At 61.5% G+C, this 24,710-nt stretch overlaps 2 protein-coding genes across 5 annotated transcripts in view; both read left to right on the forward strand.

The window, feature by feature from the left end:
• The first annotated feature begins 2,587 nt into the window (after positions 1–2,587).
• Positions 2,588–6,160, forward strand: KISS1R (KISS1 receptor). Its single transcript, XM_049707380.1, is given in 6 exon segments — positions 2,588–3,300; positions 3,976–4,037; positions 4,039–4,212; positions 4,722–4,857; positions 5,167–5,399; positions 5,590–6,160. Coding segments are annotated over 6 exon segments (1,467 nt in total). The 5' UTR covers positions 2,588–2,888; the 3' UTR covers positions 6,040–6,160.
• A 6,079-nt stretch (positions 6,161–12,239) lies between these two features.
• Positions 12,240–24,710, forward strand: part of ARID3A (AT-rich interaction domain 3A) — a 36,088-nt gene continuing 23,617 nt past the window's right edge. Inside the window, exons 1-3 of one of the 4 annotated variants that reach the window (XM_033416708.2) lie at positions 12,240–12,432; positions 15,965–16,625; positions 17,630–17,942. In XM_033416708.2, coding sequence (XP_033272599.1) covers positions 16,237–16,625; positions 17,630–17,942 — 702 coding nt within the window. In that variant the 5' untranslated portion in view covers positions 12,240–12,432; positions 15,965–16,236. The other 3 variants (XM_033416709.2, XM_004285879.4, XM_049707656.1) reach the window with 3 other exon arrangements.

The raw sequence follows: 24,710 nt of genomic DNA on the forward strand, positions 1-24,710 counted from the left end.
GGCCGGAGGCGGGGCGGGGCGGAGCCTGGAGGCTGGACGCGCCTGGTGGAGTCGCGGCCACGTCCCGGCCGAGCCCGAGCTGCGGGCCGGGGACACCCAACCCCGAGGCACGGACGGGGACACTGAGGGGGCGGCACCCAGCCCCGGGGAAACCGGGGCAGAAGACCGCGCCTGTCCTGCGCCCAGGCGGGGCTGTGGGCACGGCACCCAGCCCTAGGGGGACAGATGGCGAAATTGAGTCCTGGGGAAGGAGGAAGGAAGCGGACGTCCTTTTCAGAGGCTTGGACAGATGAAATGACCCATGCTACCCCCACCCGGCACCAACAGGGCTTTCCTTCCACCAGACCCCTCCCTGTCCTCTGTAAAGTGCAGCCTCTGGAGTCCTGGCTGGGTGCCTCAATCTACTCTTCTCTAAAAATAGAACAAAGCTAACCCCACCTCCTTCTGACTTTTAGAGTTTATTCATTTAGCAACTGCTCACAGTCCTTGGGGTGGGGGCTGTGCTTTCCGGATCCAGCAGTGATCGAACAGGACCTCCCCGCCCTGGGCTAGGGAAGTGGAGACCTTTGGAAAGAGGACTGGCAGCCTGCAAAAGTGGGAGGGGTATGCCAGGCAGAGGGAACAGTCAGTGCAAAGGCCCTGGGGCATCCAGAATGGCTAGAGCAGGGTACTAGGTGAAGGGGGGAGGAGCAGAATAGAGGTGGAGGAGAAGGGACAGACCGATGAGACGGGGGTGGGGGGGCCCTTTGATGACAGACCTGGTTTTTGACCCGAGAGTTAAGAACAGAGAATTAAACCTGCTCTAGAATCTAGAATCCACCCTTCATTCTACAAGAAAAGTGTGTGTGTGGGGGGGGGGGGGGGGGGAAGGACTTCCCAGGTGGCGCGGTGGCTAAGAATCCGCCTGCCAATGCAGAGGACATGGGTTCGAGCCCTGGACCGGGAAGATCCCACATGCCGTGGAGCAACTAAGCCCGTGTGCCACAACTACTGAGCCTGTGTGCCACAACTACTGAAGCCCGTGCGCCTATAGCCTGTGCTCCACAACAAGAGAAGCCACCGCAGTGAGAAGCACGCGCGCCGCAACTAAGAGTAGCGCCCCGCTCGCCGCAAGTAGAGAAAGCCCGCGTGCAGCAACAAAGACCCAACGCAGCCAAAACTAAATAAATAAATAAGTAAATTTAAAAAAAGAAAAATGGGGAACTAGGACCACGATAAGAGACACCACAGGGATGCAACCCCCAGATCCAGCCTGGTGGAAATTGTACAGGACAAACAACCCGATTGCTTTAACGTATAAAGAGCAAGAGGGGATAAAATAAAAAAAGAAAAAGGAGGAGGAACTATTACAAGACCCAAGAAAGCACACAGTGTGTGGCCTCATGTAGATAAATATGAAAAAAATCAAGGTGATACAACTTGGGAGATGGTGCCTCTGGGGGGGGTGCTTGGGCGGGGGATCTGGGGGCCGGGATGTTTGGTCTGCGGCTCTGGCCCATGATGACCAGCTGCTCCACAGATGTGCTAACTCTACAGGACGTAGCCTGGGCCTTGCCGTGATTCTGGGGCCTCACTCATTCCTGTCCTCGCCTTCTTTTTTTTTCCTGGCCTCGCAGCCTGGCATGTGGGATCCCCGACCCGACATCGAACCTGTGTCCCCTGCAGTGGAAGCGGGAAGTCTTAACCACTGGACTGCCAAGTCCCTGTCGTCACCTTCCTAACACCCTCCCAGACCCTGGGCCAGTCCATGAGCCGTTGCTGCCAACCCCCCCCCACCCCCGTCGAGGCCCCCTCCAAGGTCCAGCCCCCTGCTGAGTTCTCTCCCAGGCCCACTCAACTCAGCAGTCTCCCCAGGACAGTTCCTCCATGCCCGTGGAGTATCCCTGGGTCTCCTCATGCTAACCTGGCCCTCATTACCACCCCAAAGGGACTTTTTTTTCCTTTTCTGAATTTTTAGGCCATTGTCAAGAATGATGTCGAAGCCTGTCTCCCCCCCAGGCTCCTAGTACTTCCTTCTGGACATATGTGATGCCCTTTGATGCCCACGCATATTTATTCATTTCTTTTCCCCCTTTTAGTCTTTTTTACACAGACGGCATCATCTTTTCTTTTGCTACTTAGAACATCCCAGTGCCCTGTTTCGTGCCTCACAGGCTAGTATCTGGGGTACATTTCTGGGTGTGGGTTTGGGGATCAACATTATCCTTTATAAACTTCCCTCCACCTGGTTCCCACTACCAGCAGCACAGGTGTCTGTGTCCCCGTGCTGGTATCTGCGAATCAGTGCCCGTTAGGTGGGAGGTGGACACTCTCAAGGGGTCTGATTCGCAGCAAAGTCCTGGGGAGGTTGAGTTTTGGTTCCTTTTTTGTTCTTCTTTTGTTTTGTTTGAGGTTAAGAACAGGCATCTTCTAACCACAAGATCCCGGGCATCCTTCTGTTGCCCTGAACTTCCATGGCTCGCCAGTGTCCTGGGGCAAACCCTGGCAGCAGATACGGAGGACCTCTGAGGGCTGACCTCACCGCCAGGTGGGGCCCACCCACCGGGAGCCCCAGCCCCATGGAAGGTCAAAGTCATGGCCTCTGCCTCATTCCCTAGACTCTGTAGCTTTGTCCCCCTGCTTTTCCTGCTGGTGGGTCTCTACCCTTCCCTCCCCTGGGGTAGGATCGGTCCTTCCCGGGTCCACAGCAGCCTGTGGGAAGCCTACCTCACCCCTGCTCCGCCCCAAGCCCCTCCTCCAGCCTCCCCCCTCCTGTGCTCTTATCCTGACCCCCAAGGTGGGGGGGGGGAGGAGGGAATGGGAGAGAAGGGTGCTGCGCTGGTGAACCGCAGGCCGCACAGGAGTGGCCAGCGGCTGCAGGAGAGGCGGGAAGGCGGGGACACGGTGGGATGCGGGGTATAAACGCGCGGCGGCTGAGCGCCAGCGGAGAATCCACGGAGTCCAGCAAAGCCGCGCTCCAGACCTTGTGGCGCATCCCAGGAGGGCAGCCGGGAGGAGAGTCACTGCCCCATCCCTGGGCGCAATCCCAGAGGGTGGCTGGGAGGAAGAGGGCGGCAATGCGCTCCTTGGCCACGTCCGGGCCCAACGCGTCCTGGTGGGCGCTGGCCAACGCATCCAGCTGTCCCGGCTGTGGCGCCAACGACTCGGACGGCCCGGCCCCGGCGCCGTGGCCCGTGGACGCCTGGCTAGTGCCGCTCTTCTTTGGCGCGCTGATGCTGCTGGGCCTGGCAGGGAACTCGCTTGTCATCTTCGTCATCTGCCGCCAGAAGCAGATGCGGACGGTGACCAACTTCTACATCGGTGAGTGCCCAGGCGCCGCGCGGTGCCTGCGGGCCATTCCGGGGGTCGCCACGAGGGCGGAGTGGCCAGGGGCGCCCCTAGCGGTGCGTCGGAGTCCTCTTAGATAGGGATCTCTCCCCTGCAGGGCTCCCTGTCCTTTCCCTATTGTCCCTGTACCTTAAGCTGGAGGTCGCAAACTCTGGCGTTGGAGGGTTCCACGGTGGCCGGAGTAGTTAAAAGGGAGGTTGGAGAGTGTGGCCCATGGAGCGCTGGCCATGCCACTCAAGGAAGATGTCCAATTGAAATGTGGTTCTTATAACATGGTGTCCGATGAATAAAAAGAGTGGGGGAAAGACCGCGTGGCCCGCGGGCCCCCACTTTGCGCCCTCTGCCCCAGAGGCTCAGTTTACACATTTGTGTGATGGGGGTGCCCTACCCGGCTGAGTACTCAGTCAGTGTTCTCCATTCTATGTTGGCTGTTGGGCAACACCACTCTACCCAATTTTCAGGTAAGAAAACTGAGGCTCAGAGGGGCGGGGGCCTACTCGCAACCCCCACAGGGGTGAGCAGGGTCCATTGCTGCTTGAACAGCTATGAAGCCCCTGCTGGGGGGTGTATGAAATATAAAAGGGTGAGAGGAGGGTGCCCCAACTTCTCTGCCCACGGATATTGGGACCTCTCTGGGGGCCTCGCGAGCCACCCTGCTGGTCACTGGGACAAAGGCGAGGCCCAGTGGGCTGGGCCAGGGCGCTGGGGCGGCTAGGCAGATGCACCCCACATCTAGCACCCGCGCGTCCCCCGCCTGCAGCCAACCTGGCAGTCACAGACTTGACGTTCCTGCTGTGCTGCGTGCCCTTCACCGCTCTGCTCTACCCGCTGCCCGCCTGGGTGCTGGGCGACTTCATGTGCAAGTTCCTCAACTACATCCAGCAGGTGCGTGGGCTGGGGGCAAGCGGGCTGGGGGAAGGGGTTCGCGAGCCAGGGGGAGGAGTCGGTGTGGGCGGGGCGTGGAGGTGGGCGGGGCGGGGACAGAGTCTGGGGGTGGGTGGGTGGGGCTGGAGCAGGTGGAGCCTGGACTGGGTGGGAGGGAGGAAGACGGGGGACAATGGGGGTTGGGCGGGGAGTGGGGTGGCGGGCGCTCGGAGCCCTGCTACTTCTTGCCCCACCCGTCTCGGGATCCTAGGATGCATCTGCCTCTCCTGGTCTCAGTCTTGGGGGCCTCAGCCTACCCCTAATGACTCCGCCCTCCCCCACCACCCTGGGCTCCTCTCTGACAGCCCCTCCTCTCCTGCCCCTTCAACTTGTGGGCCCTGGAGACCCTCCCGGGACAGGTCCTGCCTGTATTCGAGTGCCTGGACGGTGGGGGACCCGCAAGGAGGGCGCAGACAGGGAAAGGTCCAGACCAGGCAGGGGGCCACACGCTGGGCTCCCGTCCCTCCCAGGTCTCGGTGCAGGCCACGTGCGCCACCCTGACCGCCATGAGCGTGGACCGCTGGTACGTGACTGTGTTCCCGCTGCGCGCCCTGCACCGCCGCACGCCCCACCTGGCGCTGGCTGTCAGCCTCAGTATCTGGGCGGGTGAGTGCAGCGCGGAGGCCGCACGGGGTAGGGGGGACAAGTTTTCGTGCCCTGGGCTCACACTCCACACACACACTCACTGCTTCTCCCCGGACCTCGCTCCTTCATCCGGGAAATGGACGCAATGGCATTCCCTGCGAGGGCTACTGAGGGCGCGGACCCGGGCAGACGCGCGCCTAGGAGGCGCTCAATGTCCGTTGCCCTAACCCTAACCCTAACCGGGGTTAGAGGCACCGGGGAGCCCAGGGCCCGGGCCCCCTCGCGCCCCTCGTCCCCCGGGCCAGGTCTTCAGCCGGGCCTGTGATGCAGGCTCCGCGGCCGTGTCCGCGCCGGTTCTCGCCCTACATCGCCTCTCGCCCGGACCGCGCACCTACTGCAGCGAGGCTTTCCCCAGCCGCTCCTTCGAGCGCGCCTTCGCGCTGTACAACCTGCTGGCGCTCTACCTGCTGCCGCTGGTCGCCACCTGCGCCTGCTACGGGGCCATGCTGCGCCACCTGGGCCGGTCCGCCGTGCGCCCCGCGCCCGGCGACAGCGCCCTGCAGGTGCGCGGCTGGGTGGATGGGGGCGCGGCCGGGCAGGGGATGGGGGGATGGCACAGTAGGGGGGAGTGAGGTGCATCTGAGGAGGGTGGCGCGGGGGGGCGGAATTTAAGAGGGTCAAGCAGCGGAGAGCCCTGGGTGTCGCGCCTGCCGGTCCTTCGCCTTCTCTCATACCCCCTCCCCCCCTCCCCAGGGGCAGCTGCTGGCGGAGCGAGCGGGCGCTGTGCGGGCCAAGGTCTCGCGGCTGGTGGCGGCCGTGGTCTTGCTCTTCGCCGCCTGCTGGGGCCCCATCCAGCTGTTCCTGGTGCTGCAGGCGCTAGGCCCGGCGGGCGCCTGGCATCCGCGCAGCTACGCAGCTTACGCGCTCAAGATCTGGGCGCACTGCATGTCCTACAGCAACTCGGCGCTGAACCCCCTGCTCTACGCCTTCCTGGGCTCCCACTTCCGTCAGGCCTTCCGCCGCGTCTGCCCCTGCGCTCCCCGGCGGCCCCGCCGGTCGGGACCCTCGGACCCGGCCGCCCCCCAAACCGAGCTGCACCGCCTGACCGCCCACCAGGCCCCCACCAGGCCCCCGAAGCCAGGCAGCGGTGGGCTGGGGCCGCGCAGGCTGTGTGTCCTGAGGGAGCACGCTGCCCCTCTCTGAGCCCTCTCTGGGGGCATCAAGATGAGCCCCTCTGGAACAGGAGCTGCTGTAATTCTGCTATTAATGTCTTTATTTTTGTCCATGTTCATCATAGTGAGAATGTTCTGAGCTCTTGTAAAGCTTTGCCACTATTGATATTGTAATCGTTATCTCTGTGTTTCCTGAAGTTGAAGATGGTTTGCTGACGGCACTTTCTGGAACTTTCAAGGAAGTATCGATAGACATTTTCACACACTGCCTTGCAGTTGACTGTAAAATTGTAAGATTCATGCCATTTTCAGAGATGTTAAAAAGTGAACACGATGTGCATCTTAAAATTGATAGAAAGGTGCTCTTCTTGCTACCAGGTGAGCGTCCAGAATCCTGGCTGGAAAATAATGGGTGTCATTGAATAAATAAGGCCTCCCTGGAGCACAGTGCACAGAGCCGTCCCTGGGAGACACAGGATCAGCAGTACGTAACAAACCACCCCAAAACAGAGAGGCATAGAACAGCATCAGTGTATTACCACTCACGATTCGGTGAGTGAGCGGGCTCAGCTGGGCGGTTTTTGTGACCCACGTGGTGTTGAGTGAGTAGCCGACCTAGCGGCTGGACCAGGAAGGCCGGAGAAGGCTTTGGTCTCACGCTGGCAGCCAAGCACTCCTCCACAGGCTGCCTGGGCTTCCTCCCAACATGGCAGTCTGGGGAAAGTCAGGCTTATGCCTTGGCGTAAACTTCCAAGTAGAGGTGGGAGCCGCAGAGCCTCACTCCTTCCACGTCGAATTGTTGGGTGCTGTAAGTGTCACACCCAGATTCAAGGTGGGGGGAACAGACCCACCTCTGGGTCTGTTGAGCTGCGTGTGCCTGCTGGGCAGGGGGAGGGTTAGGGTGAGGCCCTGCAGGCCTCAGTCTTAGTCACCCTGAAGGACAACTGCCCATCTCTTGGAGGGCCCCCATCCTTCCAAATTATTTGGGGACATCCTAGGTCTCCAAAGAGCCCAAATTTGCAAAGATGTTATGTGAGAAGGGGAGGCCATTCCATTCTGACATAGACATTGGCCTGAAGCTCGCTTGTTTTGGTCTTCAAGTCCTGGTCTCTGTACCAGGCCGGGCATGAGGGTGAAATCTCCCCTTTGCCCACAGGCCCTGCCCACCTCCCTCCCTCTCCTCGCCTCATCCCCCAAAACTCGACTCAGGGAATGAGTGGCAGGATTTCCTGTGAAAAAGGAATTTGAAACAAACAAACAACAACAACAAAAAAAACCAGGGTATTTCCTGGTGGTCCAGTGGTTAGGACTCCATGATTTCACTGCTGAGGGCCCATGTTTGATCCCTGGTTGGGGAACTAAGATCCCACAAGCTGTGCGGCCGAAAAAACAAAGCAAAACAAAAACAACCGAACACAGTTCCAGAGGGACTCTTGGGCACCTATCTCAGAGAAATGAAAACTTCTGTTCACACAAAAATGTGTACTCATGGGATCATAGCAGCTTTATTTGTGATAGCCCCAAACTGGAAATGACCCAGACATCCTTCGATAGGTGCACCCGTGGTCCGTCCACGCCCACTCAGCAGGTCTGAGTTGTGAACACACTGTTGATACACACACACCCGGCGTGGATCTCTGGGAATGACGCTGAGTGTAGGAAGGAAGTCCCCGAAGGTTACATGATGTACCATTCCATCTGTAACGTCCCTGAGGTGACAAAAATATGGGAACGGAGAGCAGATGAGTGGTGGCCAGGGGAGGAGATGACAGGAAAGGGACAACATGAGGGACACTTATGACAGAGCCACTCTGCCCCTGGACTATGGTGGAGACACAAACTTACGCAGCTGATAGAATTGCAGAGAAAACTCACACATGAGTACAAGGAAAATGGGAAATACGAATCCATGGGTGGGATGTAGCGATTGCAATATCCTGATCTCCATGTGGTACTACAGTTTTATAAAATGTCACTGTTGGGAGAAGCCTGGTGAAGGGTATGAGAGAGATATCTCTGCGTTAGAATCTACAATGATCTTGGGATTTCCCTGGTGGTCCAGTGGCTAACACTCCGCGCTCGCAATGCAGGGGGTCCGGGTTCCATCCCTGGCCAGGGAACTAGATCCCACATGCATGCTGCAGCTCAGAGTTTGCATGCCGCAACTAAAGATCCTGCGTGCCGCAACTAAGACCCGGCTCAGCTAAAGAAATATTTTTTAAAAATGTACAATGATCTCGAAAAAGTTTTTTTAAAAATGAAGTTAAAGGGTTTAAAGGGACATCCAGGAAGAGGCATCGTTCCAAAACTGCAGACCCTTGGTTTATCCTCAAGTCTGTTCAGCTGGGCAGTTTTCAGAGCCCCTTCTGCGTGCCAGGCTCTATGTACAAGGCACCCTCTGACCCCTACCCACACAGAGCCCCTGTCTAGCAAAGGGGCCAGTGAGTGGCGAACTACCTAGAGAGATGCAAATAATAGCAGTGAGAAAGGTTACGAAGGAGATATGTGTGCCCTTTGTGAGTAACTGTGAGCCTGACCTTGGTGGCAGTGATTCCAGCAAGGCTTCCTGGAGGAGGTGAGACCAGGAAATGTGACCTGAGCTCAGCTGGTGCAGCTGAACTGGGAGGGGGTGAGGTGGGGGTGGGACCCGAAGCCACAGCATGGGGATAAGCCCCGGGGGTCCGGGCGGGTCGGGAGAGGTGTTAATTCCAATTTCAGATAAACAGTGAAAAAACTTTTAGTATCATTAGGTCCTGTGCAATATTTATTTGGGATACATTTAAAGTTATTCGTTGTTTATTGGAAATCCAAATGTAACTACAAGTCCTGTATTTTGTCCGGCAACTCTACCCCGGAACATTTCTAAGGAGCCACAGGAAGGGCTCGGCGGGCCTCCGTTTCCCCGTCCGACCTGGGAAGTTCGTTTACAGGTGAGACGGCGTCCCCTGGCGGCCTCCGGCGGAAGCCCCTCCCCCGGCTGCAGTCCACAGGTTCCCGGCAGGGGGCGCGCGAACCCCGCGGATGGTCCTGGCTTCCCTGGGTCCACCCCACAGAGGGACCCCAGGGCCTAGGGGGAGTCGCTCATGCGTATCGCAACCTTGACCAGCGGTTCAAAGCGTCCCTGCTGCAAAATGGGTCAAGCAGAGCCGCACTATGAATGTTCTGGGTCTCCTGGGCCCCTTCTATGAAAAAATATTAAAAATTCTATTTTGCAGCTGTGTTGGTATAGTGACGAATTACTTTAGGCTGGATTCATGACTATCTATTCCTTATAATTATACTTGCTTTTCTCTTCTTACTTTAAAAGAAGTTATAATTACATTTTCATAGACCCCAGTTCACAGGGACAAGGCAACCTGGAGGCCAGTCGGGGTTCTGGGATTTGGGGCTGGGCCCAGCATCCCCTTCAGGTCTTTCTTTTTCTTTCCTTTTTTTTTTTGAGATTGAGATGGTGAATAGTTAACTTGCCCTCCACCTCTGTGTAGACAGACTCCAAAAATACCATGGGGTGAGGGAGGACAGAAGGGGACCCATGAATTCATTCGTTCAACCAACATTTATTTATGTGTCCGGCCCAACCTCAGGATTGGAGATGCAACCAGCCGTGATCAAGGCTAAGGAGGTTAAACAACTGCAGCTGTTTTGAACAGAAGAGCCTGGGTGAAGATAAAACAAGGTGATGTGAGGTTCCAGTTTGAATGAAAAAGCACAGCTGGGGAAGGGTGGTCCAGGCAGGGGAATGGCCAGGGCAAAGGCCCTGAGGCAGAAATATGTTTCAGGGGGAATATATGTGGGAAGGAGGGCAGTTTGTGATCTGGGCGAATTTTTATTTTATTTAATAAATTAATTAATTTATGGCTGCCTTGGGTCTTCGTTGCTGCGCGCAGGCTTTTTTCCTCTAGCTGCGGCGGGCGGGGCTGAGTGGGGTCTACTCTTCATTGCGGTGCACAGGCTTCTCATTGCGGTAGCTTCTCCTGTTGTGGAGCGCACGGGTTCTAGGTGTGGGGGCTTCAGTAGCTGTGGCTCGCAGGCTCAGTAGTTGTGGCTCGCGGGCTCTAGAGCACAGGCTCAGTAGTTGTGGCGCATGGGCTTAGTTGCTCCGCGGCATGTGGGATCTTCCTGGACTAGGGATAAAACCCCTGTCCCCTGCATTGGCAGTCGGATTCTTAACCATCGCGCCACCAGGGAAGTCCCAGAACTTTTAAAAAGATGCTGCACCCCCCAGCCTGAATGGAGGGCAGGAGGAGTGACTGTCTGAGGGGCTAAGTGAGAATCAGGCTTGTATTTACAGGACCCCCACAAGCTGGTCTGGCCAGGAAACCTTAGAGGGCTGGGGGTCGCAGCATTCCCATTTCCCAGCTTGAGAAACAGAGACCAGAGCAGGCTTTGTACTAACCTAAAATCACACAGCCAGGACCCAGGTACAGCCCAGGCCTTCTGCCCGTCCCTTGTAGAGCCAGCAAATCTGGTATCAATTCCCAGCTCCCTGCTGGGCTAAAAATAGGACCCCCTTCACTAGAGGCAGCTGGGAATCCTGCAGCTCCTCACTCTTCCGGGCCAGGCACCTCTGGGAAGTTGCACCCAGCTACTTAGAGACAGCCACTTCCCTCTGGGAAATGGGGGACAGAGTGGCACACTTCCTGCCCTTCGGGAGACCCCTCCCTACCCCTTCCCTTTGACCAGAGGGGAATGTCATCCTCAAAACCACTGTAGGAGGAATAAATTTAAATTGGCCCATTTTAGAGAGGGGGAAACTGAGACACAGGGAGGCCCATGCACGTGCCTGGGGTGGGGGAGGGGAGGCATTCTGAGGTTTGGCCCTTTGGTGGAGAGGGGGCTTTCCTGCACGTTGGAACTGATCTGGGGCCTGGCCCTTAAAGGGTGGCTTCCCTCTTCCAGCTCACCTGGGTCTCCAAACTCTCCCCCCTCCTCGGGCAGGGCAGTTGTTGCCCCTCTGGTGGCAGGGGCGGGGCAGGCAGCTGGGGTTGGCAGTTTAATAGCCTCAAGGTGGAGGCCTCCCTGCCACCTGCTGTCATTAGGCTAAGGGCAGCCCAGGGGCTGGAAGGCTGGGTAAATGAAAGGGGCAGGCAGAACTCTGGCCCTGGGCTGGGGGTGGCTCCCTTGCACCATCCCCTGGGCTTGGGAATTCCCCAGAGAGCGGATGGGGGCGGGTGATGTCCAGAGGGGGACTACCCACAGAAGATGGCAATGCTGTGCGTTGTGTGTGTGTGTGGGGGGGCTGCACACAACCCCCCCTAAAGATCAGGGACTCTGGCCCCTCCCTGTGAGGGCCCTCTGGGTGGCCCCCGCCGGCCCTCCAATGCTCCCACTTGGCTTTTATCTGAGCTGGAGCCTGGGCCCCTGCGATTAGCTCGCAGGCGTGGCCTCAGGGGCTCACACCTCGCACCTGAGTCCACAACCCCAAGCCCACCTCCCCCAACCGACCCTGGGCCTCAGTTTCCCGCTCTCTGAAATGGGGACATTAAGAGTCTCTGCTACACAAAAATGTGAACCTCATGCCTTGGGCACCTGGCCGCACAACCGAGCGCTCTAAATGTGGAAATTGTTGTTCAACTATTATTACCAAGAAGATAATCTTGTCTCTCCTCCTAGAAGGTTTGGGTAGTCAGGTTCCCAAGAGGTGATGGGAACCTCAGGTGGGGGTGGGAGGGTAGGGGTCAACAGGATTTCGCGAGGAGCCCTCCTAGGTATCTTGGACGCCCTTCCCCACCCCCACGCCTTTGACAGTGCGGTGCCCCCGCGCCTGGCAGCCCCGCCCTCTCCCAGACCCCTCCCCACCGTGTAGCGCCTCCATCGCAGGGCCCTCGCTCCCTTCCTCCGACCCCGCCCCGCTCTCTTTTCCCGTCGCCGCAGCTCCCTCCTTCCTTTATCAAGTCTCTAATCCCCATTTTACAGACTTGGAAACCGAGGCACCACTCTAGGGGGGTGAAGTCTCGAGTTGCTTAGTCTAAGGGGCGGGGGTGAAACTCTGAGCCCGGTAGGTCTATCCTAGGCGCTCGGTAAGATGGGGAGGGGGGGTCCCGGACCAGGCTAGCGTCCCCAAATCCCATCCAGACAGAGCCCCAACCTCCTCCCCTCCCTATCCCCCTGGGGCGCTCCCAGCCCCGCCTGCGCCCTCGGCATCATGTACGCTCGGGCCCGCGGCGCGCACTTTGCCCACTGTCCCTAGATAGGGGGCGGGGTATACCACGTCCCTGTTCCCCTTCCCTTTTATTATTTATTATCATTTAAAGGGGCCGCGACGTGAAAATTTCCGTCCACTCTCTCCCCTTCCCCAGCACCCCTGTGCTAGTCGAGCGTCGTCGGACGAAGCGCGGGGGGCGAGGGGGCGTCCGGGAAGGCGGAGGGGGCCTCACGAGACCCCTCCCCGCGTTCCGAGCCGCGGCGCTGAATCACCGGCGAGGTATTTGCATCTGAGAGCGATTTGTCACCCGGTGATTTGTCTGCGGGGCGGTGAGCGCGCCGGTGGGGGGGGGGGAGGGAAGGGGCGGGGGAGGCCGCGCGCGGGGAGACTTTTACCAATCGGGTCGGTGGGGGGTGTAGACGCGGACTCGGCTGGAGACTCGGTGAGTCGGCGCGCGGCACAAACCCGGCGGTGGCCGGGAGCCAACAGCGCGCAGCTCGCGGCCCGGGCTGGAGGCCAGGCGCGGCCGGGGCAGGGCCAGACACCAGGCGTGGGGCATGCGCCCCCCGAGTGGGCCCTGCGCCCCCCGAGCGGGCCCCGCGCGGTGAGGCTGGGGCAGGGGTGGGCCGGACTTTTAAATCGCGCGTTCTCTCCCGGGTGGGCGCCGCGCGCCCTGGAAGCCAATGAGGGGGCTCCCCAAAGTTGGTCAGGGACGTGGGTGGGGGTCCAGGGCCGGAAAGGCGATCCCAGTGGGTCGGAGTTGGTGTGGTTTTCTCTGCGACTCCATTGGAGATCTCACCCCCTGCCATATTGTACGGGGGCGGGCGCGGGGGTGACCGGGGGTCGCGAGCGTGTGCGCCCCCTCCCAGCGGAAGGAAGTGGTCTCTATGCGCGCGCGGGGGGCTGTGGTCGGGGTTGTTTCATCTACTCCCGTTGGAATCGGTGTTTTATTCGGGAGCCCCGAGGAGAGTGGGAGCGCCGGGTGGGGACGGCAGTTCCCTGGCGACCCTCCCCAGCCTGGATGGTTTATTTATAAAGCGTCAGCTCTGGGGCAGAAAGGGGCCCCTGGAGGGGACACCACGGGGCCCGCGGCTGGGGTGGGCTCTGCCCGGGCCCTGACTCTCTGGCGGGGATCCCCGGGAAAAGCGCCCCGTGCCCCGTTCAGTGCCCCCCCCCCAGACACAAAAGCGGGCGCAGGAAGCTCGGGGAGCGCGCGTTGGTCAATTCCAACGTTCCGCGGACCCCGGGCGGCCGGTTTGTCAATAATCTTCCGTTTTCAGTCGCCCGGCCCGGAGGGGTTGCCCCCCCACCATGCAAATCGGCCGCTTTCCAAGAAGCCTTTGAAATCGGACTGGGGTTTCTGTCGTCTTATTTCTTCTCCCTTTTCAGTGTTTCTTTTCTCACTTCCTCCGGGCCGCCCCCTCCGGACTCTCCTAGCCCCCTCCCCAGCTTTCTGTCCCGCCCTCCCCCTCCTCTTCCCTTCGTGAAGTGAGGGCCCCCTTTCGCCACCCGTGGGCCCCAGCCTTGCACAACTCTTTAAATAACCGTGTTTTGCAAGCTCTGGGCCGAGCGGGTGACCTCTCTCTCCGGGAGGCATGGGGGGGGAGGGTGTGGCCCCAGATCCCTCCCTGCCCCCCCATCCAGGTCCCAAGGGCCACCCAGCACCCCCCCCATCCCCGCCCGGTCCCTGCCAGGGAATGCCTCTCCCCTAGGGTTGTCATAAAGTGGGGGTAGGGCCTGAGGACAAAGGGCTCTTGGGGGGGAGGGGTCTGGAGGGGGTGGGCGTCACCAGCTTAGGGTTAATGGCGGCCATGGGGGGGGTGCCCAGGCTAGAGCCCAGGGGGGCTCCGGGGTTCCCACCTGCCCCCTCCACCAGCCCCAACGTGGTGGCCTGCCCTGCTCCCCTCCCCCATCCGTGGACCCGGAAGGGTCATTAAACCCAGCAGGCCTGTATGTGTGTGTGTGTGTGGGGGGGGGGGGTGGCTTGAGGGGGCGTGGCTTCCTCTGGCCTCTTCCTTCTGCCCCCCAAAGAGGGGGGGCGTTGCCCAGAGCGTTTCCGTGGGGAGGGGGGGCTCATCTTGAAGTTGTCAAAGGTGGGGGAGGGGCAGCAGACCAGACTAGACACTGGGTGAGAAGTGTCCCCTCAGCACTTCTTGGGGCTGGTGTGGGGGGCATGACCGCCTGTCCCCGGGGGTTGGGGGCTGGGTGCTGTCCTGCTGCCTCTAAGGACAGGCTGTGCTGGTCATTCTCCAGCACTATGGCCTCTGAGAGGGTCTTTGTGCCCTGGGACCCCTGCCCCTGCTAGATACTGGGGCCCTTCGGGGACAGGTCCCTCCCTACTTTCCCACAGGGACCCCCTACCTGCTCCCCCCTCCCGCACTGCCCTTTCACCCATCCTGCTGGAAGACCCAGCACTGGGGACAGGGCCCCTCCCATGACTGGGGAGGCTGGGAGGACCTACACTGCAAGACTCCCGTGGGGGGGGGCGGTCGTCAGGCTTCTCTTACCAGGTCACAGGAGGGGCCGGAAGGGCGGCCAGCCTGGTGACCCAGTGTCCGCCCGCTCCCAGGAGCCTCTGGCCGCTGGGCCCTCCTGTGTGTGGGCCGCCTTTGCCCCAGGAGCTGCTCAGGAGCCTTTGGGGATTCATTTGTTGGTTGGAGTGGCTCCTGGACCCTCCTGTGTTCTTGTGATGTACCATCTGTGGTGTCACTGCCGGGCCTGTTGGGTTCTGCCTAGTCTGTTTTATTGGCGGCCTGGGCGGGTGGGGGTGTGGCCTGGGCTTGGGTGAGTGGGGCTGGGGTGGGACCTGCATCCTCCTGTCCTTGGTGGTGCCCAGCTGTGCAGGGCTCTGGGACATCTGTACCCAGAGCCCGCCTGAGGCCCTGGTAAGGTAGGTTGGCAGTGGTCCGAAGGGACCCTGGACTGGAGGTAGAGCGCATTGCCTTCTGGGACCTTGGCCCCACTTGGGGTCCCAAAGGGCAGGGGAACTCCCTGCAGAAGGCACATGGGGGCCGCGTGGGAGGCTCTGACGTCACCCAGACCTGGGTTCAACTCCCAGCCTTGCCTGGAACCTGCTGTGTGTCCTCCAGCAGGGCAGCTCCGAGTCTCAGTTTTCCCCATCCGTGAAATGGGGACCATCCAGCCTCCTTCCCTAAGTCCAGCGAGTGCCTGCTGTGCTCCCGCCTTTACCATCACACACTCGCTTCATCCCTGCTTGGGCGCAGCGAGGTGGGTGCCATTCGGGCACCATTTTGCAGATGGGGAAACTGAGGCCTAGAGAGACTGAGGTTTAGGGATGGGGTGAGAACATGAGTGGGGAAGCTTTAGCCTGTATACAGTAGGTGCTCAATCGGGGTCGGCCATCGTGCTTGTGAGATGCCCGGAGCCCCCTGGGCCGTGAGCAGCACCTAGAACTCAGAACCGGAACCCAGAACTCTGGTGCCCAGTAGCTGGCTGTAGCCAATCAGAAGCCAGAAATGCTCTGTTCCCCTGTTTCTGTTTATGAAGCTATAATCCGAGGTCTTTCCCTGGGGTGCTGTCGTCCACTAAGTGTTTCTCTGTGGCCCAGACGGGTGGGGGCCGACTCGAGGCCCTCGGGAGTCCAGTGCGGGGTGCCCCTGCTTCCCAGCCCTCTGGAGGGTGGACAGAGTGGGGGCAGATGGGACGAACGTGCTCCTCCACCTCCAGGGAGGCCCCCAGGTTTGCACACTGATGGGCGTGGATGGAAACAATTTTCCCAGAGGCCTCTGAGGTCCGACCTGAGTGGGGAGGAGCCCAGGCGTGGTCTGACGGTCTCTCCTGTCCCCTCCAGGTTTCTGCTGACACGTGAATGAGCCACCCGCCAGCCGCCGCCCCCCAGTTCCCGGTGTGAGAAGGAGGCGTCGCCCGCCTGCCGCTGGCATGCCCCGCCAGCCCTGAGCCTGAGCCCGGCGGCCCCCGCCCCTGCCCCCCGCCACCCTGCACTGCCCCGGCTCCCCCGCGGCCCCCACACTGCAGTGCGGCCGGGCCCCCTCCCCCCAGGGGCCGCCCCCGCCGCCGCCGCCGCCCCGCCCTGGTGCCCGGGGCGGCCCGGCCCGCAGGGCCATGAAGCTGCAGGCCGTGATGGAGACGCTCCTGCAGCGGCAGCAGCGGGCACGCCAGGAGCTGGAGGCTCGGCAGCCGCCGCCACCACCCCCCGAGCCCGCGGCCGGGCCCCCGGCCCGTGCCAGGGCCGCCCCGGACGAGGACAGGGAGCCTGAGAGCGCCCGGATGCAGCGGGCGCAGATGGCCGCGCTGGCCGCCATGCGAGCCGCCGCCGCCGGCCTCGGCCACGCGCCCAGCCCAGGCAGCTCCGAGGATGGGCCCCCCGGCTCAGAGGACGAGGACGTGGCCCCAGAGGGGGCACCAGGCTCTCCCCCCGCACCCGGCCGAGGCAGGGAGGCGGCCGGCCTCCCCGAAGGTGACGGCCACTTCGAGGGCTCCGACGATGACCTGTGAGTTGGGGTGTGTGGGCCCCCCACGCCGAGCACTTGCCACGTGCCGGCGGCTCTCAGCCCTGGGGACACAGCCATAGAGGAAGGACAAAACCCCTGTCCTGCTGTCCACCCAGGACATACCGTTCTTTAGAACTTCCCGGGGGACGGTGGACATTTCTCCACCCGCACCACCCAGGATCGGGGCCACCCGTCTCAGAAGGCTGACAGATACTTGAAGTGTGGCCACTGCGGCTGGGATCTCCTCATGTAGCTTTATTTCACCTTAATTTAAATGGAGCTACTCACACGTGGCCAATGGCCCCTATCGCCTGGCGAGGCTGTACTAGATTTAGTGGCGGGGACAGATGATAGAGGCCGTAGCCCGGGTGCAACCTACGCAGAGTGAGCATCCATTTGCCCCCGGACGTGCCTCCCCGGGGTCTGACGCAGACCCTGAGCGGGGCGCTGGCAAAACCCCAGTGGGAGCCTTCTGAGAAGACGTTTAACGAGCAAAGCAGCAGGGCGATTGCAGGCTGTGATCGGAAGTGCCAAGAAAATAAAGCAGGGGTCTTGGGGAGGGGGGTGGCTGGGGCCGGGGTCAACTTCAGGCAGTGGTGGGTGGAGGTCTTCCTGCGGAGGTGACAGCCTCTGGGAAGGGCAAGGGGGAGCGGGGAACAGCATGCCTGGCAGAGGGAACAGCCTCAGCAAAGGCCCCGAGGCAGGAACTGGGTTGGTATTTTCAAGGCCCAGCAAGGAAGCCTGTGCGACGGAGGGGACAGGAGGGGAGACGGGGTTAGCAGGTGGGCAGGGGCTGGGGTTTATGCCCAAGGGGCACCTCTAGTTGCTCTGAGCTGATTGGGGACAAGGAGAGTAAGGCCCACGGCCTGAGCTGGCCTCCTCACGGGCGCTCTCCACAACCAGAGCACGTGGGGCTGCTCACCCACGTCCAGACAGGGAAAACGAGGCAGGAGGCGGCACGGGCCTCGCCCTCTCCCCTGACCCGCGCCCCGTGTCTGCCCCAGGAAGCCGAAGTGGGAGGAGGAAGAGGAGGAGCTGGAGGAGGATCTGGGAGACGAGGACGAGGACGAGGACGAGGACTACGAGGACGAGGGGGGGCTCGGGCCCCCCGGCTCCGCCGGCCCGGGCCCCGCATCCTTGTTTCCCCGCAAGGCCCAGCCGCTGCAGGCGTACCGCGGCGATGGCGGGCCCCGGGCTCTGGGCGGCCAGGAGCGCCCGGGGGCTGGCCCGGCCCTCCCCGGAGGGGCTGCCCACGCAGTGCCACAGCTGCAGCCGCCGGACCACGGGGACTGGACGTACGAGGAGCAGTTCAAGCAGGTGGGCCTCGCGTCCTAACAGGGGCTGTGGGCAGTCGCTGCCAGGGGGTCAGGCGTTCTCGTGGAAGCCACGGTGTGGGGTCGTGTACGTGGGTGGGACGGGCTGGCCGGTAAACGCGTGCATGTGGGGACACGAGGGGGAAGTTCAGGGGGCTCCATCTGCACCAGAGAACAAGCAGAGAGATAGAGCAAGGGAGGGGGTCCTGAGCAGAGGGACCGGGCCTGGGAAAGGACGAGGCTCCGTGGGGCTCATGGGTGTGGCTGGCAGGCGGGCAGGGGCGGGGGCTCAGGGGCGCAGGGCCAGAGGCCTCGTCCGTGGCGTCGAGTCTGGTCTCTTGAGCCTGTGGCTGGGGAGAGGGGGGTGAGCAGGGGTTGGCCGCGTCGGTGTGGATGGCCGAGCAGCTCCTGGGGGCTCCAGAGGGGTGGGGAGGAAGCGGGCCGTCCTGGTGCCTTCCCCGCGGGCGGCCAAGGCAGAGGAAGTGGCCGGGCGGGGGATCCTTTGAAGTTGGGCCTCGCTGGGCTGGGCAGATGGAAACCAGATGGCGGCCGGGGCGGCCGGCTGGGCTTGCATTCCAGCCTGAGGCCAGCTGGGCCCTGCCCCGACCTCCGAGAGTGGACGGTGGGGACCTAACCTCCCAGGCCCAGCGCCTGAGCCTCATCTGAGGCTACGGACGCGCCAGGCACATGGGAGCCGGGAGGTGGCCGTGTATGGCCTTGGGGCACCCTCCCTCCGTGCTGGCTTCCAGGATGGGCAGTGGGATCCTCCTGGAAGGACCATGAGGCCCAGCCGCCGTGTGGGAAAAGGGCACTGGGATTCTGGCAACCCTCAGAAAGCTCAGATAAAGTACAGAACTGGAAACTGGACACACAGCGTGAGAGGAACAAGCCAGGGGCTGTGACGGGAGGGACGGGGCAGGTATAAAGGCAGAAGGGGACGGTGCCCGCGGGGTGGGCACGGCCAGGGCAGCGGCCCCGAGGCAGGAGGCCAGCCTGAGGAATGGGCAGGAAGGTTAATCCCCTGCCCAGGCATCTCGGGATGGGTGGGGCTGCCTGGCTTCCGGCTGGGTCCTGGCACGCGGGCGGCAGTGCCAAGGGGTGGGATGACAGCCAGCAGACGTCATCTCCTTAGGGCGTGGCTGGCCGCTCCCCACGCGTGGCCCCGGCTGCCCCCTCCCGCCTGAAGGCTTTTCCTCTGCGTGTGGACCCCAGCCTGAGCCAGTGCCTGGGATCGGGGTCCCCCCGACCCTGCTCCCTGCCTCAGTTTCCCTCCTCTTCTTGAGGAGCTGCTTGTGGCTGGGTTGCCGTCTGTCTAGTTCTGCAGATAAGAAAACAGGGGCGAGGCATTGGGGGTGGGGGACGGGTTTCCCAGAACCGAGCTCTTGACGTCTGCTGGTGTCAAAATAACACAAACGGGAACCTCATGGGCGAGTTATATTTATGGACTCGCCGAATATTTGCCATCTGCCCTGAGTCCAACCATCAGGAAGCCCCAGGCTGGGGACCAGAGCCAGACACCTCCCACCCCCCGCCTCACAGGGTCACGGCCAGGCCAGAGGAAGGGACAAGGCCGCAGCCCCTGTGGGGTTGGGGGTCGACAGGTAGCCCCGGCCCCGCCCAGCAGCTTCTGCTGCGTGGCCCAACACTGGCGGGAGATGGGGCTTGGGTGGCCAGGCCAGGCGGAGTCCAGGGATCAGGTGTCCTGGCCGCAAAGCCCCCTCGGCCCATCAGGAACAAAGGGCCTCCAGGGGCCATTGTCCCGCTAGTCTTTGGACACGATGATGATGTCTCGAGGACTCCCAGGGTCAGGGCACGGTTGGGGAAACTGAGGCCCAAGGGGCCCAGGGAACCCAGGTCACACAGTCAGTCTCACGCTTACAGAGCGCCTACTGGATACACAGCTCCCCTGCTGGACTCAGAGAAGGTCCGTAAACAAACGGGGAGGAAGGGGTGAGGAGACGTGACCTGGCATCCAGCTGAGGATGTGGGGAGGCCTCTCGGGATGTGGCACTTGCTCCAGGCCCGGTCGGAGAAGGAGCTGGGCCCTCACACTGAGGGATGGTGGTGCGGCAGGCAGAGGAAACAGCCCGTGCAAAGGCCCCGGGGTAGGATGCAGCTTGGCTTGTGTGTGGAGGCCAGACGCCGCCGCCCGGCTGGGCCCTGCGGGGGATGGAATTGGATTCCAAGACGGTGGGGGTTGAGGGAAGTTGTGGGCAGGCAGGGGGCTGCCCTGCAGCGCCAGGATCCTGCGCCTGCCTGTTTGTGCCAGGTCCAGCTGCCAGCACTGCCCTCCCGCCCAGCTGGCCAGGCATCTGTGCGGCCAGTGTCAACAGTGGCCTGGGCTCAGCCAGCCCAGCAGATGTCGGGGGCTGTGTTGACTCTGGCGCCTGCCCCACCCCCTTCCTGGCACGTGGCAGCCGGGCCGGCCGGCCGCCTGCTTGGCACCATCACTGCCTCTTCCTCCCCGGTCTTGGCAGGGCCCAGGCCTGACTTCCGCCCGAAAACCCTCGACAGCCGTGAAATTCTGCCGCCGGCTACAGGGTCTGGGGGGCAGCCAGGCTGGGGAGGGGCCGGGAGCAGCGGGCTCAGGGCCACGGAATCTTTCCTTGAAAGCCTGGAACCTCGCTGCCGTGGGGCCCCAGGGACTCAAGCTGGTGGAGGCCAGCACTGGCTGGGATCGTAGCGTGTCATGGGGAGCGAATAGGATCTCAGCCTGTGGCCACCAGGCATGGCACCCTGGTGAAATCCTGGTGGTTTCCTGTTACCAGCAGGGCTGTGCCACCGTGGGATTTTAAGCAAGCGGAGTCTTAACTGCAGAGCTTCAGCCACTTAAGCATTTGAAGCTGTAGCTTCGATGATTCAAACGCCGGGGTTTTTATTAACAGCTTTATTGACTTAAGATTCACCTAGCACATAATTCAGCTGTCGAAAGCGCGATTTGGTGGTTTCTCGTACATTCACGGGGCTGTGCAGTCAATTTTAGAACATGTTCGTCACCTCAAAAATAAACCTTTTAAAATGTACCCTTTAGCTCTTACCCCCACCCCCTCTTCTAGCCCCTGACAAACAGGAACCCACTCTCTGACTCTGTGGATCTGCCTGTTCTGGACGTTTCCCATCCGTGGAATCACACCCTGTGTGTCCTTCTGTGTCTGGCTTCTCTCCCTGAGCATCGTGTTCTGGGGCTCCGTCCACGTAGTGGGAGTGTCAGGGCTTCACCCCTCTTTGTGGCTGAGTGATGTTCCATTCTACGCATGTATATCCTGGACTTTATTTACCCATTCTTCCACCCCCGGATACTGGGTCGTTTCTCCCTTTGGCTGCTGTGAACGTGCGTGTACAAGTTTGTGCGTGAACGCGTGCTTTCAGTCCTCACGGGCACGTACCCAGGAGTGGAGGCGCTGCGTCATGTGGTAACTCTGTGTTTAACCTCCTGAGGAGCTGTTGTTCACAGTGGCCGCTCCATTTTGCATCCCCGCCAGCCACACGAAGGTTCCAGTTTCTCCACGTCCTCTCCGACGCTTGTGGTTAGGACTTTGGTTCCAGCCGTCCTGGCGGGGTGGCGTGCAATCTCACTGTGGTTCCGATTTGCATTAAAGGTCGGGATTATTATTTTCCCTCCTCTCCAAGGTCGTGTCTGCTCCCCACAACTTGTAAATGAGCTCAGAGGTATAGAGATGACAGTTCTAGGTGGTATTTGTCGCCCAACTGCGCGCAGGCGGCAGGTGGAGCGTCTCGCGTGTGTCTCGTGTACCTTCGTTTCGTGGTGAGGCGGGGGGCGCTGCGTTTGCCCCGTCGTACAGTTGGGGAAGCTGAGGCACAGAGCCGTCAGGCAGCTTTGCCCACAGTCACACGGGGGAGGTGTCAGAGCTGGGATTCGGCCCCAGGGTGTACTGGAGGAGTGGACAGATGGTGAGGGGCAGGGGGCACGCCCCCCTGGCTGCAGGTTTCGGGGGAGCCCGGGTGGCCCTCCTCGTCTGAAATGGAGGCGGTTGGTCCAGGGCCCAACAGCAGGGTGTCAGGACCCGGTGCCTGGACACACAGGCCCCCAGGCAGGAAAGGACCCCGCCCGTCCCCTCTCCCCTCCCTGGGCCTCCTGGGGCCTGTTGAATTCCCGTGGGTGTCCTCCTCCACCCCAGCGTGTGTGGCCCCGGAAATGGGTTCAAGCAACTTGGGGTGAAGCCCTGGGCCTCAGATGCATCCTCAGCAGGAGGCCGGGGTCACATTTTGGGGTTTTTTTTTTCCTGCTCCTTTCGCCTCACTTCGATTTTTTTAAATTATGGAAGGTACACATATATACATTTTTAAAGTCCTTTTTTGATGCCAGAAGTGACACTTGACACCATTCCGGTGGGGGATAAAAAGGGAGGGATTCCAGTGAGGCCTAAGGCCTGCCAGCCCCCTCTGTGACCTAGCTGGCAGCAGCTATGGTTTTCCCAGGCCTTTCTCTGTCCATTTACACAGAAATGTGACGCGTAAGGTATCGAAGTGTGGTCTTTCGGGGGTCTGCCAGGATCTGCCAAACGCTGAGCTGGACGTACTGCTTTTCTCGTTTTTTCTCATAATTTTCACTCTGCATCTGTCTGTTTCATCAGAGTGTTTCAAGTAGCCGAGTTCTTTTTAGCCGTTGCGGGTTCCCTTGTGGAGCTGACACCAGCACGCTGGTCTGTTTTCCTGTTTCCCTGTTGTAAACAGCACTGCAGTGAACATCTCTGGGCTCGTGAGGGTTGCTTGGGGCTGAATGGGGTGGGGTTAGGGAATTGCCGGGACTCCGGGAAGAGGTGGCAGATGGTTTCTTCATCCTACCTGGGAGCCCCCGGAGGCTGGGGGCCCAGAGAGGGACACACGTACTTCAGCCCTGAAGAGTCAGGGCTGAGCCAGAGGGAAGGCTGCCCAGAGGAATGGGCTTTGGAGCTGGGGCTTTGCAGGACATGTAAGAGTTGGCCAGATGGAAAGAGAAGGGTTAGGGCCTGCATCTTGGAACGGCGTGGCTGGAACATAAAGTGGGAGGGGTAGGGGTGGGCAGACATTAGGGCAAAGCAAAGGGGGGCTCAGAGGGGGGCCTTAGCATGGTTTAGTGCTGGGGGAGGGAGAGGGACGCTGGGAGAACTCTTCTGGGCTCCACAGTCCAGGCAGGAGTGGAAGAGGCCAGCGCTACAGCCGGTCCTGTGGGACCCGGGTGGAGGAGGAGAATTTTTTGGTGGAGTATGTTCTGGGCACACAGGCTGGAGGTCAGGCACTGGCTTCTGAGCCCAATGACGTTGAGCCGGTTTGCTTGGGGCAGCGTGGGCTGGGCCCAGGCCCATGGGTCCTGCAGGCCAGCTCTGGCGCCGAGCGTCTTCCTGGGGCGCCGGGGTCCCTGGGCCCCGTGCTGGGGGCGGGACCGGTGCCAGGAAACCCCCCGGGAGCCCAGCTCTGCCCGCCTGGGACAGCGCCCACCTCATCAAAGCCACTGCGGCTGCTGGCGTGGAGCCAGATGGGCCGTGGCGGGCGTGGGGAGGATGCCGCCTGCAGCCCTGGCACCGTGCCCCCACCCGTGCCAGCCCTGGGAACCACACTGACTCAGCCGGAAGAGCCTTATCTGGCCCCGGCGCCGCCGCCCGGCTGCCCGGTCACCGCCGAGGGGTCACTGCCGCTGTGGCCTGGCCCCCCACGCCCACCGCTGCTCCCCACCCCGGTGGCCACCGCCAAGCGCCCAGCCCCTCCCCACGCTTTCTAATGACACACATGGTGCCAGAGGACGTGGTGCCCGGCGGGCGTGGGGTGCACGGGGGGTCCAGCCCGCTGACGTGGGCGAGCGCGTGTGCGTGGGGACGTGGTGGCTGCGTGGGGTCCCTGTGGGCTGGGGGTTCCCGTCTCGAGGGACCCCGTGTGTGTCGGTGTCTGTTTGCAGAGCCGGGGCTCTGGGGGCGTCTTGGGCCCCCCTGTGGTGTCCGTGACCACGCGTGTGCCGGCGTGGCTCCCGTGTGTCTGTGTGCATGGTCTGGGGCCACGTGGACCCATCTGCAGTGTCTCGTGTATCTGTCACCTCAGGCGCCTGCTTGTGTGTCCCCGTTTCTGGAGTGTTTGTGCACGTCTGCGTGCACCCCCGTACGACTTGGCCCTGGCGTGTGTGGACGTGTTGTGAGTGTGTCCTGGGGTCTGGGTGGCTGAGCTTGTGTATCCGAGTGTGTCGATCCCAGCGCTTTGCCTGTTCCACACGTCTGTACGGTGGATGACAGGTGACCCTTTCCCGTGGCTGTTTTGTGTGCACATGGCTGTATGCTTGTGGGTCTGCAAGCACACACGTGTGTGTGTGCACGTGTGCCCGTGTGTGAGCCTTGCGTCCCCCCCCGCCGGCCCTGCTGGCCCCGTGTCTCGGGAATCTTGAGCGTGCGGTGGGGTCCATTAACCGTTAGCCAGAAAGTCACGTTGCCCCAGTCAGTGGCTTGAATCGGCGGCCCGGGCACAGGTCAGCTGCCCGCGCCCGTCCGCGTGGCTTCCCGAGCCGCCTTGCTGACGCAGCCCCAGGGAGCCGCGAGGTGTGACCAGGGCCTCAGGGGCTGCAGGGGGTCCCACCGCCAAGTTACATCCCTTCCTCCTCTCACGTGCTGTGTGATCTCGGACAGGGGTGTGCCCTGTCTGATCCAGAGGTGCAGTCGGGGGGTGCTGAGCAGGGCTCACCTGCTCTGTGCCTCAGTTTCCCCACCTGAGACAAAGACCCTTCAACCCACCGAGCCTTCTGATCTTGAGCCAGCACCCCCTGTGGTGACCTGGAGGGGCATCCCGGGCC

This window comes from Orcinus orca, chromosome 3, assembly GCF_937001465.1.
Source record: "Orcinus orca chromosome 3, mOrcOrc1.1, whole genome shotgun sequence".
NCBI lineage: Eukaryota > Metazoa > Chordata > Mammalia > Artiodactyla > Delphinidae > Orcinus > Orcinus orca.